The sequence below is a fragment of the Lates calcarifer genome, linkage group LG6 (genome assembly GCF_001640805.2).
Source record: "Lates calcarifer isolate ASB-BC8 linkage group LG6, TLL_Latcal_v3, whole genome shotgun sequence".
In the NCBI taxonomy this organism is placed as follows: domain Eukaryota; kingdom Metazoa; phylum Chordata; class Actinopteri; family Centropomidae; genus Lates; species Lates calcarifer.
The window spans coordinates 21678147-21693826 of record NC_066838.1 but is presented as its reverse complement, the minus strand read 5'-3'; the positions used below and the strand labels follow the sequence as shown (position 1 = coordinate 21693826).

General features: G+C 40.3%; 3 protein-coding genes and 1 non-coding gene across 5 annotated transcripts; 1 reads left to right on the top strand and 3 right to left on the bottom strand.

Moving 5' to 3' along the window:
• Positions 1–234: 234 nt before the first annotated feature.
• On the bottom strand, positions 235–2490 carry LOC108890511 (pancreatic progenitor cell differentiation and proliferation factor B). Of its 2 annotated transcripts, XM_018687386.2 has the most exons (6): positions 2329–2476; positions 2174–2225; positions 1158–1260; positions 947–1024; positions 756–849; positions 235–644 (listed from the first exon to the last, which is right to left on the bottom strand). In XM_018687386.2, exons 3-6 carry the CDS (start codon positions 1210–1212, stop codon positions 512–514), a joined length of 360 nt encoding a protein of 119 aa, XP_018542902.1. In that variant the 5' UTR covers positions 1213–1260; positions 2174–2225; positions 2329–2476; the 3' UTR covers positions 235–511. The 2 variants fall into 2 exon arrangements, with proteins under 2 accessions (XP_018542902.1, XP_018542901.1); XM_018687385.2 differs by lacking the exon at positions 2174–2225 and having other exon boundaries at positions 2329–2490.
• Positions 2491–3551: 1061 nt separating this feature from the next.
• Positions 3552–3623, top strand: trnae-cuc (transfer RNA glutamic acid (anticodon CUC)). The gene has a single exon. It is a non-coding gene; the product is annotated as a tRNA-Glu (tRNA).
• Positions 3624–3921: 298 nt separating this feature from the next.
• On the bottom strand, positions 3922–9015 carry LOC108890515 (tumor protein D54). Its single transcript, XM_018687391.2, has 9 exons — positions 8883–9015; positions 7941–8065; positions 7660–7808; positions 7319–7366; positions 6873–6974; positions 5140–5166; positions 4541–4576; positions 4412–4460; positions 3922–4331 (listed from the first exon to the last, which is right to left on the bottom strand). The coding sequence occupies exons 1-9, from the start codon at positions 8893–8895 to the stop codon at positions 4251–4253; spliced, it is 630 nt and encodes a 209-aa protein (XP_018542907.1). The 5' UTR covers positions 8896–9015; the 3' UTR covers positions 3922–4250.
• Positions 9016–10559: 1544 nt separating this feature from the next.
• On the bottom strand, positions 10560–14972 carry dnajc5aa (DnaJ (Hsp40) homolog, subfamily C, member 5aa). The gene is made up of 5 exons (XM_018687383.2): positions 14777–14972; positions 13764–13893; positions 13461–13674; positions 13194–13365; positions 10560–13091 (listed from the first exon to the last, which is right to left on the bottom strand). The coding sequence occupies exons 2-5, from the start codon at positions 13871–13873 to the stop codon at positions 12988–12990; spliced, it is 600 nt and encodes a 199-aa protein (XP_018542899.1). The 5' UTR covers positions 13874–13893; positions 14777–14972; the 3' UTR covers positions 10560–12987.
• Positions 14973–15680: the final 708 nt, after the last annotated feature.

The following is a 15680-nucleotide window of genomic DNA, read 5'->3' as shown; positions in this document are numbered from 1 at the left end:
AATTAATCGTTGCTAATCATATCAGTGCTAAACAGATTAGGTCTGCGTGTGTTCCCTCTCAGAGTTATAAAACTGCTGCTCTGCCGTGGATCACACGCAGAGAGGTGACGATCCGGTGCTGAAGATTTGACGTTTACTAAAAACACAAATTGGAGAATATCACATTGTTTTCCCTAAATAAGACAATGTTTATTTAGGTTAATAACAGCTGTAAAAAGACGATAAAACACAATATAAGTGCTGACTGCAAGCATTTTATTTATCATTATTAACAGTGTCAAGTTATAAGAAGAGTAACATGAAAAACTTTTTACATACTTGAGTTTTTTTTTCACTTTTGGTCATAATAAAACATACTATACACAGGCAATAAAGGAGAAGCAAAGTCTATTTACTAAAGGTAAAAAAAAAAACACCATCATCATCTCCGTCTCCAGTGGTGGACTGTGTGACGGCAAGTTGAAGGTGAAGGAGGTGTGAGCCGGGGGAGGGTGTTGGCGGGGAATGGAGTCTAGGAGGAAGTCGGTGGAGGGTTCAGTGGTTCAGACTTTACATTTTCACTGCTTTCACTGAGTTGTCTGTTCAAAGCCATTTCCCTGGCGATGCAGGTCACCTGACCGTTGGCCACTGTGTAGGTTCTGTTTCTAAAACACATGGAAATGATCGAATTTTAGCCCCAAGAACCAAAACAAAATCAAAGACAACTGCTCCTGATTAACTTTAGAGTGGTGATGTTGTTATATTACGACACTCACTTTTGATTTTCAGATCCATTCTGCATGCCGGGCTGGTTTTGTTTTGCAAAGAAAAATGAAGTCCACCAGTGGCCTGAGTCTTGCCTTGGAAGTCCTGAAGAGAACAAAATGACTTTGTTTAAAAAAAGCTGTTTTTTTGGAGCATGTTTTCACTCTTTAAACTCAAAATGACTCCTCCTCCTCCTTCATACCTGGGTGGTGTGGAATGACCTCTCCTGTGTACTCAGCACTGCCACAAGAGCTGCTGCTGGAGTTGGACCCAAGGCGCCCTGGAACAAAGACACAGCAGATTTTCCATATATTCTATGAAAGACAAAGACAGGCCTCCACACCAGCCTCAGATGCAGAGTGAACAAAAAAAAAATACACATCTGGAATGATTATAGGCCACATCTGACTCACTTCTGTAGTAATCATGGGTGGCGATGAGAGAGCCACTTGATGGAATTGCTGCCATTTTCTCCGACCTTAGGTGGAAAACCGCTCAAAGATGGAAAATGGTAACCTGAAGGAGACACAGAGGAAAATAGACAGCAAAGGTATTATTAGACTGGATGTAAAATGGATTTAAAAAGTGATGCTGCTCCCCATTATTTCATTTCTTTCCTTCTTTTGTCTCAGGACCTGTTTCAAGGAAGCAGGGCTGCATTTACTCATGCCCTCTGATGCTCCATTCCTGTCCACTGCAGAGTGCTAAAACAGAAGCAGCTGCTTCTGAGAATCTCGTTCCCCATGACTCAAATAACAGGAGTGTGTGTGTGTGTGTGTGTGTGTGTGTGTGTGTGTGTGTGTGTGTGAGAATGTGAGAGCACGGCCACATGCCAAAGAAACTCAGATAAGGTGGTGCACGGGCGGCCTGCATGACTGTAGGTGACGACTGGTTACAGATTGTGTTGTCCTTGCAACAGAGGACGTGTTTGCATTGCTGGTGGACACCAAAGCTACTTCTGCTGCTCAGTCAGGAAATTATAGATGCCTCCTTTCAAATTGTTTTACAGCTAAAAGCAAAAGATAAAAATGTAACTAAGCTTAACCCCTTTTCAGGACAGTGGAGAAAAATATTAGAGTCTGCAGAAAATAAACATTTATCACATGTATTTCAGGCCGATTAAAAGTAGAAGACATAAACAGCCTGGTGCCTGAGAACCAGTTAGAGGCTGTACAGCTTATCTCCAGGTGAGCAGCAGATGGCTTTGGGGATTTCAAGCAGCAGACAAACACACGCTTGAACCTCACAGCCCAGATAAACACAGCAGCTGACGTCTGAACACACCATTTAAACAGCAGCGAGAGGCCATTTTTAAAGGATTTAGGCTACTGTACATGCTTATAAAAGCGTATGTGTGGTCTTGCACAAGATTCAAAAAGTGAATGTAACAGAGGTGTAAAGCATTCCAGCGTCTTGGTGCAAAAACTACCTTTGTATTTTGTGATGGAGCCAGGTGATGTGAAAGAAATGTGAGGGGAAAACTGAAAAGAAAAGACCCCACATTCAGCCTGAAACTGATGCACTGGACTCACAAAAGTTGTCACAGTCAGTTCATGTTAAAAGAAGAGCTGCTGGGTGACCTACCTGTAGGATTTGGATGCTGCTGTTGGCACCAGGTGCGGTTGTAAGGTGCGGGATGGCTTCAAGTAGAAGAGGTGCTAGTTGTTACTATGGCCCATTTGTGGATGAACTCTCCGTGTGGACCTCTCTCGGTCACTACACTGCTGCTGTCTGACTCAGGGATGACTAGGGACCAGGTTATATAGGATCTGTCACTGTCCCCGCCCCTCCCTCACCCCCGTGCGCCACAGCAGCACGCGCTGTGGACGGTGACAGCTCGAGGACAGAGAACGTGCGGGTGTCCTGGCTGGTGCAGGGACTAGGTGACTCCACACAAAAGGAGGCTTTGGAGAGGCTTTAATTAACCCGCTGAAGGACATAATCACACCTCAGATGCCTCTAGTATATTTTAAAAATACATATTCAGTAGTTAGTTTTATATTTTCTGGGTGATCGTATTTTGGGGGCTGAATTTTTCAGTTTTTAAGTTTTAAAAAAAAGTTTGATAAAAAGTTTTTATTCCAAGTTTGTGAGTAAAAGTGAAGTTAACTTTTATCTTTCACTTAAGTCCAAAATGTATAATTTAAGATACCTTTGTCATTATTAAAACGACAGGTGAGGTGAATAAACCGCCCCCAACACCCCGGAAATGGGGATATCCGGGTACTTTAGAGGCCAGGTGAACACCTGTCGTGTTCCCCGAGACATTTCTGAGGAGTTTCTGAGGTGTGCTGGGAGTATTGTCCTGCCAGGGGGAGCGTTATTGCCATCTGCTCGGTCTGCAGTAATGTGTCGGTGAGTGGTACGTGCTGATTAACATCCACATAAATGTCAGGACTCAGTGTTTCCCTGCAGAACATTGCGCTGTAACAGGATGATTCATGTGAGTCACTGCACCTGTCAGTGTTTTGATGTTGTGGCTCATCAGTGTACATCGACTGGAAGGTTAAAATTCACCTAGTTTGTCACACAGATGAAAAAAAACAAACAAACAAACTTAACAACCTTTTCAAATCAGTGAATTAGCAGCGACGGTCCACAAATATGAACGCTATTTAACTCAGAGCGACTGTAATCGAACAATAATGTATAAATTATTTAACTTATAATGATTGAGTGTGACAGTGGCGTGTTGGTTTGATAAATCACGTTTTATCATTTCTTTTCCACTTCACAACCTTTCGCACACATTCCAAACACATTTAATACAAGTTTAAAACCCGTGAAGAAACCGTGAGCAGCACCACTCCCTGGTGGTCTAGTGGTTAGGATTCGGCGCTCTCACCGCCGCGGCCCGGGTTCGATTCCCGGTCAGGGAACGTTAATTTTCTTGATATTTAACCTATTTTATTCAACCAGTTTGTTCAAACAACCAGGACCTGAAGATACTTTCCTCTCTACCGTGATTTTGACATGTATGAACCATGAAAATAATAGCTGCCATTTTTCATATCTTAAGTTCAAGGTTAATATATTTTGATGTACAGTACACTGACAGCCACTGCTGACTGAAGCCAACTTCTCTAAACATACTCTGACAGAAGGATTTCAGGGATTCAAGGCTAATCATGTGAGTCAATTACTTTAAAAAACAAAACATTAATGACAAAAGCCACACACCATTCAATTGACTTTAACTGAAAAATCTTAAAGTACAAAAATACTTTATGTGAGCGAAATGTCACAATTAATGTCAATGAATGCATATTGAAAGTAATTCAGCTGATTTCAGAGGATGGGTTTACTGCACTCAGTATCTAAAAATAAATACATTACATTTATGAAAATATTACTTTGATATTGAGGTTAAATTTACAAATTTAATATATTCTATTGTAATTCTGTATTAATTAAGTCAGAAATAAACAGTGGACAAATTCAGACCAAAGGGAGCAAAATAAAATTCTTCACTTTACAAGGTATGAAAAATAAATAATTGTGGTCAGTTATCTCGTGCTGTGGCGTGAGGATCTTCCTTCAAATCCAGACGTATCTCCGTTGTTTGACAGAGCACCAGTCACCTTATCCTGATAATAAAACGACTGATCAGTACTCAGGCAGGAAGAAAACGCTGTGCACTGTGTGTCGGCTGTTTTTATTAACTCACCTTCACGTTGCCGACCATTTCCTCAAAAGACCTGAACGTATTGGAGGGTCTGCAGAGAAATATGAAGAAAAATTACCCAGTGCTCATTTGTTTTCTATTATATCTCAGTGAACCTGAACGCCACATTACCTCATAGACGGCACACTGATGGTGTGGCTCAGGGCGCTGGGTGAGGGAAGGAAGGAAGGGAATTTTAGAATTAAAAGTGACAGAAGTTTACAAACAATACAGACTCAGCAAAAGCATAAAAAACCAACCCTTTTATTTCCTCAGTTTAACATAAAATGACGAGTACTGTACTTGTTATCTGAGTTCTAGGGGCAAATATCATCCACTGTTTCAATTAATTTGTCACTTATATTTCCAATTTGTCGATAAATTATTCAGTCAAAAAATGTCAGGAAAAAGTGAAGAATGTTCATCACCTCAGTATCAATTTAAAAACATTTAATGTTTGGCTTAAAAAGACATAAAAATGAGAACAGCAGTGATGATAAACAGGAAACTGTTCATTTCCCCACTAATATTTTAAATTACTGTTCACTTTATGTCTATTAACTGATAAATTAATCTACTAATTAATTCAGTCCTTTTGTGTTTCATGTTGTAAACTATATTCAAGTCAACTGTATGATCATACATAGAAACTTTCTTTAAATTCACTGTCTTCTACTTTACTCGTGTTCAGTTCAGGACACACTCGGTCATTTCAGCCTCGTAGATCTTACCGGGGTGGGCTTGGAAGAGGCAGAGCTCTGTGGAGTTTGCAGCATGAAGACAAAGACAGACAGAAACAGAGAGATAACATCACTCCAGCTTCTATTTCCACACGGACGAGAACAATAACAGACTTATCAGCTCCTGCTGCTAATGTCCAGATGTACTAGTGTGATTGGATTACAGTCGCTTACTGTCTAAACAAACCACGAGACAGGTGTTATTCCACTCAAAGTTCTTTAAAATACTCATCACAAAGAAGAGCATCAAGTCCTCGTATCTGAGAATCTAGAAGCAGCAAATATTTGACTTTTTGGTTTAAAAATAGAAGAAGAAAAAAACATCTATCAATCAACTAATCGACTAATTGTCCCGGCTCTAATTTGATTCAACATAAGCTACAGTGGTCACCTAGTGCAACATGTGGCTCAGTGATGTGTTTTTAATGGTTTTTAAACAACATTAGATCTTTATGGTTTTGGTCTGTTCATTGGGTTCTGTTTACAATAAGAAAAATGCAGAATATTTCCAGTTTTATCCTTTATATTAGCTCTATCTCAGTATTTATTAAAGATACAATATGATACAAGACCAGTTAAATTGCTATTGTCATGTCACCACATCGCTACACATTCACTATAATTAGACAGTAATTTAACATTTCTTGTGCTCAGTTATTATACTGACTCTGACGGGGGGCATTAAAAACAAAGGTGTCAATAAGAAAATTACTGCCATCATTAATGTTATTAGTAACATCCTGTGCTTTTCTCACCATGACAAGATAAAATGTCTGCTGTGAAAATAGGCAGAGAAACTCTTTGTGTTAACTGAGAGCTATAAAGATAATAAAATGTTCATTCAAGTAGACAGAGATAAGACGTAACTGACAAAACAAATAAAACATTAATGCAAATAAAAGTGCTCTCTACAGTTCTGGTCTGTAACATTTATTCTGACAGCCAAAACACAGTTTTATAATATTCTTTTATCTTCTGATATCAACAGTTTGAGATGTGACTCTGCCGACCTGTAACACTGACCTCACTTTGCATTTCAAAGCGTCTCTCTGACATGTTGTCCACTCGTCGTGACTCTCTGTTGGCCTCCTGTCTTTCCATCTGCCTGGCTGAATCAGCCAAAGGCAGCTTTTCCTTCCACGCACTGCTGACGCCCTGTTGCACCGTTAATTCTTCTTTCATTTTATAAAAGCAATGTGCGGTGGTTTTATTAATATGCTAAAGGTTTGTTAGGAGTCAGTACTGAGCAATTTTATGTTGCTATATTTGTGTATGTGACTCTTGTGAACATGGTAATCTAACAATGATGCATACAAACTTCATACTTACACCACAGCTACTTCCATAAGGAGTAGATGACCTAATTAGTTTTTAATCAGCAACGCTGATTTCCCAGAAATGACTGTATCTACTTAGCATTTCAAGTTCAAATTGATACTAGGTATGTAGCATTAGCACACAAAGACAAACATGTTGGTATGAAAAAGCTTTGATAATCAATGATTAAATTGGCTTAAAGGAACATTATGTAACATGAGCTGAGCAGCAGGAACAATGGCTGCCGCAGCCACAAGTGGTGGCTAGAGGACGCTGATGTTAATCAAGTAAAACTGATTTCTTTGGCTGTTCCAAGTTGCCTGTTATTGAGCAAATAAAATAGGAAATGTAATCCACTTTTTCTTTTGAAAATTAGGCGGGAGGAGCTAAGCCGTTTCTGAGGTTACCTCATCTCTGCCAGTCTCCTGGTGACGGCCACGCCTATGCTGGACAGCGCAGAGGACGTCACCTGGCCTGCATGAGAGAGACCCTCCCGTGTCCTCACGTATCTACAGGTAGAAAGAGGAAGTAGAAGTCAGGATGTGAGTGGAGGGAAGTCACAATGTTGAAGAAGAGAGTGCACATAAACAGTTGACATCAAGCTCGTATACGTCAGTGGCTTCGGTCCACCTGGCTGCTAAACATCTCTCACCCACTAAGTCAGGCTGTAAGGCTATTAACAGGGCACCGATCCTATTTGACCTGGAAAATCCCATCACTAGTTTCTTAGAACAGATCCCTCTTTAACATGTGAGCACAGGACAAAAGACTGGGAAACCCCTGCCTCGTGAAAATGAAATACAAGTGTTGTTTTTCTTCAGCATATGATCCATTCATGATGACCAACACTCACACAGCAGAGTGGCTGATGTCCTCCAAAGTGGCAGTGGCTGTGAGATATCTGGAACAAGAAGAGAACAGGCAGAAGTTAGTGGATTATTACCTCGACTTAAGAGAGAGACCACAACAGTCATCAGCCATTAGTGTGCTTTTCGTGGTTATGTAACTATGTCACACTAAGACAATGCGTGACAAATGTTCTGACAGTGCAGGAGTTGGGTGTCTTAAATCAGGTGAGACTGGGAAGGTGCACAGTGTAGTGTTTAAGCATTCAGCAGATCTTATTACTGTATTTGTGTCCCATACGGTGCCAGTCTAAACATGCAATGTTTATGAGGCTGCTGGTGAACGTACGGGGCTGAGGTCTGGACTTCTTGCCAGCCTTTGGATAGGTTCTGTTTGATGTTACTGAGAGGACTCAGACCCAGCTGCCTCCTGATGTCTGCTGCATATTTTTCTTTGGCCAAAAGCACCTGCCGCAGAGTCTGAATTTCATCCTCCGTCTGTGTGAAGGGAAAAAACACAACGCACTTTAATCAGAAGAGGGTGACCAGATGCTGTTTAACATATTTTACTTTTTTTTCTGCCTGTTTTTTGTCACACATTATGATGAAAGCTCATAAGAGCGGCATCACTTTTGACAGTTCGATCTGTAGATTGTCCAGGTCCTCCTCTGTTAGATCTGAAGGTGAGGATCCATTAATGGATGTTTCTGTTGTCCTCGTAGAGAAGTTCATGGATGATGGAGCCCCGCCAAAACCTTAGAAAGACACATGGAGAAATCCATTCAAAAACATTCAACAAACTTTACTTAAAGTCTCCTAGTTAAGCATTTATAATCAGTATAATAACACTTCATAAACGGTTTATAATAGACTAATAAAGTTGCAGGTGTTTATAAATGGATTTTTCAACAACTATGACTCCTCCTGCGGGTGGAGGCTACTTTATAAATAATGAGCATAATAATGAATGATGATAATAAGCAAATAATATAGCAATAGTTGTAATAATATGACTTATAGTTTTTCATAATATGTCCATAACTTCTCCCAGGACATATGTCCTGCTAGAAGTTGAATTAATAAACACTTAAAATGTCCTTACATGTGTTTACAACTACATTATAATGTGTTAACGTGGACTGAAAGTAATATAATTTGAATTCTTCATGGATGAAGAATACTGCAGAAACCGAAGAAGTACGGGTGGAAAATATTGGATAGATGTAACTAATAGATAGATTTTAAAGATATTATTGGCTAAGGAATTAGTTAAAAACTACGGTTGTTATACCGGTAACAGCTGTTATTACCATAGGTTTTATATTATATATAGGTTATAAATGTGTTTTATTATAAACAGATAAAGTCGGAGCTGTCCGCGGTGCTGAACTAGCCGAGGCTAACAGCTAACAGCTAACGTTACCTGTTGCACACGGAGCTAACGTTAGCTTCCTTCAACCGCAGCATTAACTCACTGTAAACACGCCAGCCGTTCACTAAACCAAAACTGACCAGATATTTGTTCAGCTTAACCGCAGAGTGCTGATACAGACAAACGTGAGATGGTCTTACCTGGTCGGTTCATCGCTGTAACTCTGAGGGTTTTGCTAGTTGCTAATCGCTGCTGTTGCCTCCATCCAGTCAGCTCAACTCAGTAACTGACAGGAGGAGGCGGGTCCGGATCACCGAGGCTATTACACACACACACACACACACACACACACACACACACACACACACACACACACATTACTGGTGGAGAGTATTGTACTCAAGTATAATTTTGAGATACTTGTACTTACTTACTGTATTGCCATTTAAAGCCACTTTAGCTTTATTCCTATATACAAGAGAGGCTGCTACAATAATCCACAACTGTAATGGAGTAAATGTATTTAGTTACTTTCCACCACTGTCAACATTTAGTTTATCACACAGTATGTACAGTAAATGTTTGAGATGTCCTGCAAAATGACCAAACAATGGTTATGTTATGTACTATGGAAAATATAAGATACAAAAAATAAACAAATAAAAATAAAGTAAAAGCTCTGAAAAGATTTAGGATTTGATGTTTAAAGGGAATAAAATAAGTGGTGTAAATAATGCTCGGTCCAGTCAGATAAAAGCTAATGAAACACCTGTGATGATGGTTATTCAGTCTCTCCCTTTAAGTGTAGTAGTATTGGTTGGAAAAGTTAACAACTTGTCTCCATCTGCTGGCGAAAACATGACACCTCCAGTGTTTCGTCTCCACCAAGTGAAGACTGTGAACAAAAAGTTGTCAGATTTTAGTTTTCTTTGGTCATTAGCAAGTTGCTGATGTAGTACACTGAGTAAACAACGAAACAAAAACACACAAACAAAAAAGACAGCTATGAGGATTTAATTGTAGGAATTTATGTTTACTTTCATTACTGTAATTCTAAACCTAAATCCAGTTATACTGTGTCAAAAAATGTTGTAACACATTATGCAGTGTAACTGATGTGTTTCTTTTTAATCAGGAAAACTGCCACATTTTGACCAATACAAGTTATTCATAAAGCCTTAACTAGAATATTTGTGCATGAGAAGGTGTTCAGTATTTCTCAGTGGAAGATCGGCAGTGACAGAAAGTAACTAAGTACATTTACTCAAGCACTATAGTTAAATACAGTTGTGAAGTCAGTGTTTTACCTGAGTGTTTCCATTTTCTGCTACTTTATACTTATGTTCATCTACATTTCTGAGGGAAATTCTAATTTTTTTGTTTATGACAGCTTTAGTTACTAGTTGCTAGTTTGCTTCTTTACTTTGCAGATTCAGATTATTAATACAAAATAACATGAACAAATAAAATATGATGTATCATTATTTACCTAGACTCCTATATATTACCATATATAAAGTAATTAAAATTAGTTACAACTTTACCAGTTGCAACTTTAAAGTGAAGTGCACATTATTACAACAATAATTATAATTAAATTATTTAATATATATACATTATTCTAAAATAAGTCATTCTGTGTAATGAGCACTTTTATTTTTGGTACTTTAATTCAATGCTAATACTTTTATTTAAGTAAAATTTTCACACTGTGGCGTTTCTCCTTTTACTCAGGTAAAATGTTTCCATGACTGCAGACCTGGTATGAGCTGTTTCTGTGCAGATGCTCCCATCAATGTGCATTAGCATATTTTGTTTTTGTGTTAAATAGCTGTAGACTATGTAGCATATATAACAATATGATACAAGGACACAAGTCAAAATGTTCATGAACATTTATTCAACAACAGCAAATCAGATCAATGATCCACTTGTTTTCTTCCAGACACACAATTACCATGCTACAACATAAACGTTAAGGTTTATACTTTATATGGGCCAAGTGTATGTACAAGCGACCTTAACCATTAAACCATTCCTTGCAAAATTTAATGGTCACGTTACAACACCATACCAGTTAAAATTATAGCCAATCATCATCTGAAACATGACAAAGTATGAAATAAATGAAATTCCAAAAATGCATCATATAACCATTTCACTATAGTTACACTATATACTATGTTTTGTCTTTTTATTGATTCATTTCCTGATCATTGATCCATTATAATTTTTTTAAACACACAGTGCATTCAACTTAGAACATTTACAGTAGCATTTTTCAGTATCTCAATGAAAAAGCCATGACAGGAACATCTATGTTTTTATCAAGGGTTACAGGAAACATCATACAAGGGCCACAGAGGTGAACATCCATACCGTTAATAGCAGAGGGTGGGCAACAGGAGCTCACCAATTGTAAACCATTGAAACACATTATTAGCAGTTATGAAACTGACAAAAGTGGCAAAGATGTTCATGGCAATTTATGGCGATTTTGCAAATGTGTCGCAATATACGCAAATTCAGTAGTATGAAAAAATCTAGAGTCGTTTTACTCGGAGCTGCCTGTAGCACTGGCTCACAGATGATATGCCTCACAAGCTTCTTACTCTATATGGATTCAAACAAGTCAAAAAAATGATGAACAATCACAGCATTGGACAAAATGTCAGAGTCGTCAGACTTCAGTTCAAAACACAAGGACTAAAAAACATGATGACGTTCATATTCCTCCCTACCATAAAATACCCACATGTGGATATTCTGCAGGCAGCTTTACCTCCCAAAGTTTTTTTCTTTTCACATCACATTAACTACTCAATAATATTCAAGACAGCTCAGAGTTAAAACATGTCACCCTCTGAACCAGGGCTGCAGCTGCTGATAGAGATCTGTCCAATCTGCCTTTTAACAGCTCTGATCAGAGTCAGCTGGAGTACCTGGACCTCCTTGGCTTTGTATAGCACAAAATCAATAAGTAAACAACAACAACAATAACTGCCATAATCAGATAAGATGAATGTCTCTCAGTCTCAGTGAGTTGTAATGTCTCTAAAAATTGTTTTGCCACTGAGGAAAGAAAAAGAAAAGACAGCAGCAACTCAGCACAGGATTCCAATAAGAAATGAAAAAATAAAAATTTCATCCACTAATGAAAAACTACATTATTAAAATGTTAATTATCAGTATTTTGTGTGAGATTCATTTAAAAGGTTATACTAATTTATGAAGTCAGTGTCAACATTTTTAATATATCACATGTAACTGCTAATATGTAAAAAATAAAAAATAACAGTGATTAATGGTTAGGTCTGGCTGGGAAACTAATAAATTATGAATCAATGTAAAAGTTACTTTGATAATAATTGTCATAACAACCTGCTCAGTGCTGCAGGAAAGATGGGAAACTATCCTGCAAGTATGGGCTGAAATAAAGCTGTGGCAGAGTAAAGAGAAGCCAATAGTAATTAATAACTAAAGAATTGTTACATATGCAAATAATAAAGCTCTGTGCCTCAACAACCTCATGATTCACGTTAAAAACACTCAGGGGGGGCAGACGAAGGACAAACGAACTCAGTGCCAACGACACACTGGAGGTCTGACGATGGCAGGTGGCGTTTCCTCAACTAAAACGCTATTGATTGCAAATCAGAAGTGAAAATTAAACCAATATGTGACAGCTCTGTTCTTTAAGGTTTAATGATGGCACCGCCTACACCCAACAAACACACCTCTCTAACCAGCACCTCCCTGAGCCATGGCTCTCCTTTTCCTTTAGCATAACATATCACGTAAACTTTACCCCCCTCCTCCTCCTCCTCCTCCCAGTGAACTGTACTCATGTGAACGTATTGCACCTACATTATGAGTCTTGCAAAGTAAAAATGTCGCAAACGATAAAAGAAAACAGTGTTTTAGAAACAGTGCATGCTACACCATGATGCAAAATATGGGAGAGGGGAAAGTGGGGTAGGCGACCTGTGTGGTTAAAGGCCAAGAAATACAAAAGAAGAAATTAAAAAGGAAACAATTTAGTTGTTTCTCTTTTCTTCTCGTACTTGGGGTAGGTTGGGGTGGGGAAGGGGGAGGGGGATAAGTAGATGGACCAATCAGGGAGGGGTGTAAGGGATGTGACTTCATTAGTTCCTTTCATGGGCCATGCTTACTAGTCCCTCTCCTCTCACATGGCTCTCTCTCTCTCTGAAGTGAAAAGATGGATTGCCCCTTTCTTTCGTCTCACTGAGGTGGAGCAGGGAAGCAGGCAGGACCGCAGGCCAGGATTGATGGGAGCGGAGGGTGTTAGTTGAAGCCGGTGTCAGTGTGGTAGGAGTGGTGCCCATCCGATGTTAACTGGGTTGTCTCTGTCGCTGACGGTTGCAGCACTATAGGGTCACCACCAGCCTCTGTTTGACCGAGAGAACGACAGGTTTTTAATGTTTCTGTTTAACGAACAACTCTCTGGCATAGTCACAGTGGGAGCGGCAACACAGGTCGTTCAGTCTCACCTCTCTCATCGGACTGCAGCTGAGCCTCCAGATCCTCAGGGGACACATAAAAGTCCTGGTCCTGGCCCTCTCGAGGCCGTGGTTTACATCTTCCACAGCAGCAGTTACAGCAGCAACACAGGCAGCAACAGAAATAGCAGCCGGTAGCCAGGCCGCAGAATACAAACAGAGCCTGCAGGGAAGACAATTCAGCAGAGGATGATAAGAAAAAGTAGTATAACTAGAAAATGCAAACAGTAAATGGTCAGGGTCTCTCCATGGTCTTACCTTTGCCCACCAGCTTGAAAGGACAAAGTAAGTGTTAACGTTCTCCTCTCCAAACTGCTCAGCCACATACAGTCCCAGAGAGCCATATTTGTCGTAAATATTACGCTTCGTGGGGTCATTCAGAATCGCATGTGCGTTGTTTATCTCCTTGAACTTATCCGCCGCCTCTGGATTGTCAGGATTCTTGTCGGGGTGGAACTTCAACGCCAGCTTCCTGTGCAGAGAAAACAGAAACCAGCACATTCACAAACGGCGGAGGTGAGCGCAGCCTCTCTCTGGCATTCACAGGGGTGGGTGCCTCACCTGTAAGATCTCTTGATGTCATCCGTCGTGGCCATCTTCTCAACTCCCAACACGTGGTAGAGAGACTCACCGGCGGTGGACAGAGAACGCTGCCTCTGCTGCTCAGCCATGGTGCCTTTACGTCTGCGGGCTGGGCACAGGAACAGAAAACTGAACTGTGCTGCTCCACAAACAAAACCTACAGGACCAGACCTACCTTGTTAAGACGGCCTGTTTATCATGATATACATCTGTTCAGGGAGCATGAGGCCTTTAACTGGAGTGAGGCCTGTATGATTGAATCCTACAGACTGCAGGCAACAGCTGGTCCAGTGCTGTTTCAGTTAAACACAGCTGTCCTGTACATGTTACATACAGAAACACCCAGCTCAAGTCAAGACCTATCAGGGGCTAAATTCTGAATTTATGACATTTTCCTGCAATAACCTGCTTATTACATATTTCCAGTTTAATTGCACAAATGATATAAATTGTCCTCCATGATTTAACTGTAACTGTGACATCTTGGCAGGACCACTGACTGCCTCTGCTGCTGTAAGTAAATCAGTCACTGACATCCACACAGTGAAGGATGCTGCAGGAGAGCGAGGTTTATCACACTGATATTGCAAGTGAAAAAAAGGTAAAAGCCATTCCTGAGAACATAGCTGCCTCCAAATGGGTGTCATCTTGACACAAATGAATAGCCACTGGTCTGTACAGCGTATTTCAACATTTTTCACTGCAAAACGACTCGTTCTGACAACTCGGCGTCAAATTTCTCTTTGAAACGATTCGCATCCCGCTGTAAATTGTCTATAAGAAGGATTAGACTGTGTGTATACGATGCTAGGAGCGTAATCTCTGTGCAAGCATCATCAGCAGCACGGCTATAGCGCACAGCATCCATGTTGGTTCGCTTCCTGGCCTGTTCTTGATGCAAGGCAGGGGATGGATCGTCAGCAGTAATTTTCAAGGGCAAGGGGCAGTGGCTCGAGCAGAAATGAAGAGTCGAAATGCACGAGGAGGCTCACCTTTCAGTCGGCTCTGATGTGCTGCAAAACTAACGATCCCGGCAGGTTGTGATTGTAGAGAGTGTAAGCGTGACTATGGCCGCATCTCGCACGTACCAGGACCCTCTCTGGCTCCCACTACACAACCATGGACAGCTGCAGCAGTACGCTGACTCCGCCTCCCCCCTCCCCATCTCCCTTCCCCCCGCCCCCAACATCCCCATTGCGCGAGCCGACGTGCGCGTGCACATACTGACTGGGATGAGAGGATGCAGGATGCAAAGGCTCAACTCTTACTCTAAAGCGCAGCACGATTTTTGCTTATACAGTCACAGAAGCTGCAACGCTGAAGCACGGGTCTTATTTAAGACCACTCAGCGGTGATTAAACAGACTTAAAGTAAAGGTCCTGGTCCTGGTCCAGGCCCATGTCCATTGGCACAACAGGCCAACACAGAGCAGATCCAGTTACTGTTTCTAGATCAGGACTGGGTGGAATATTTTGTCCAGGCTAGCTGTTTCCCTCTGTTTCCAGTCTTTACGCTAAGCTAGGCTAACAAGGTGCAGGCCCCAGCTGCTTAGCTTGTGCACCACAGAGCGCCACGAGAAGTCTCGGCCATCAAACTGTATAACTCCTCCCCCTGCCTATCAATCAGAGCAGTATTATCAATATCATCATGTGCAATATCACTCTTATATAACGGTTCATATATTCCATTCACTGTCTATACAGTGTTACTTTACGTACATTCATTCACTGTTACTTTAATGTCATTCAAAGTAACTTATTAGTTAACTTATCTTATTTGTACATTGTATATGTACTGTATATACTTATTTTGTTTTTGTCACATATTTTTAATAGCTTCTAATAATATTTTTTATTCTGTTATTGTATTACATTTATTACATTTGTCACTTTATGT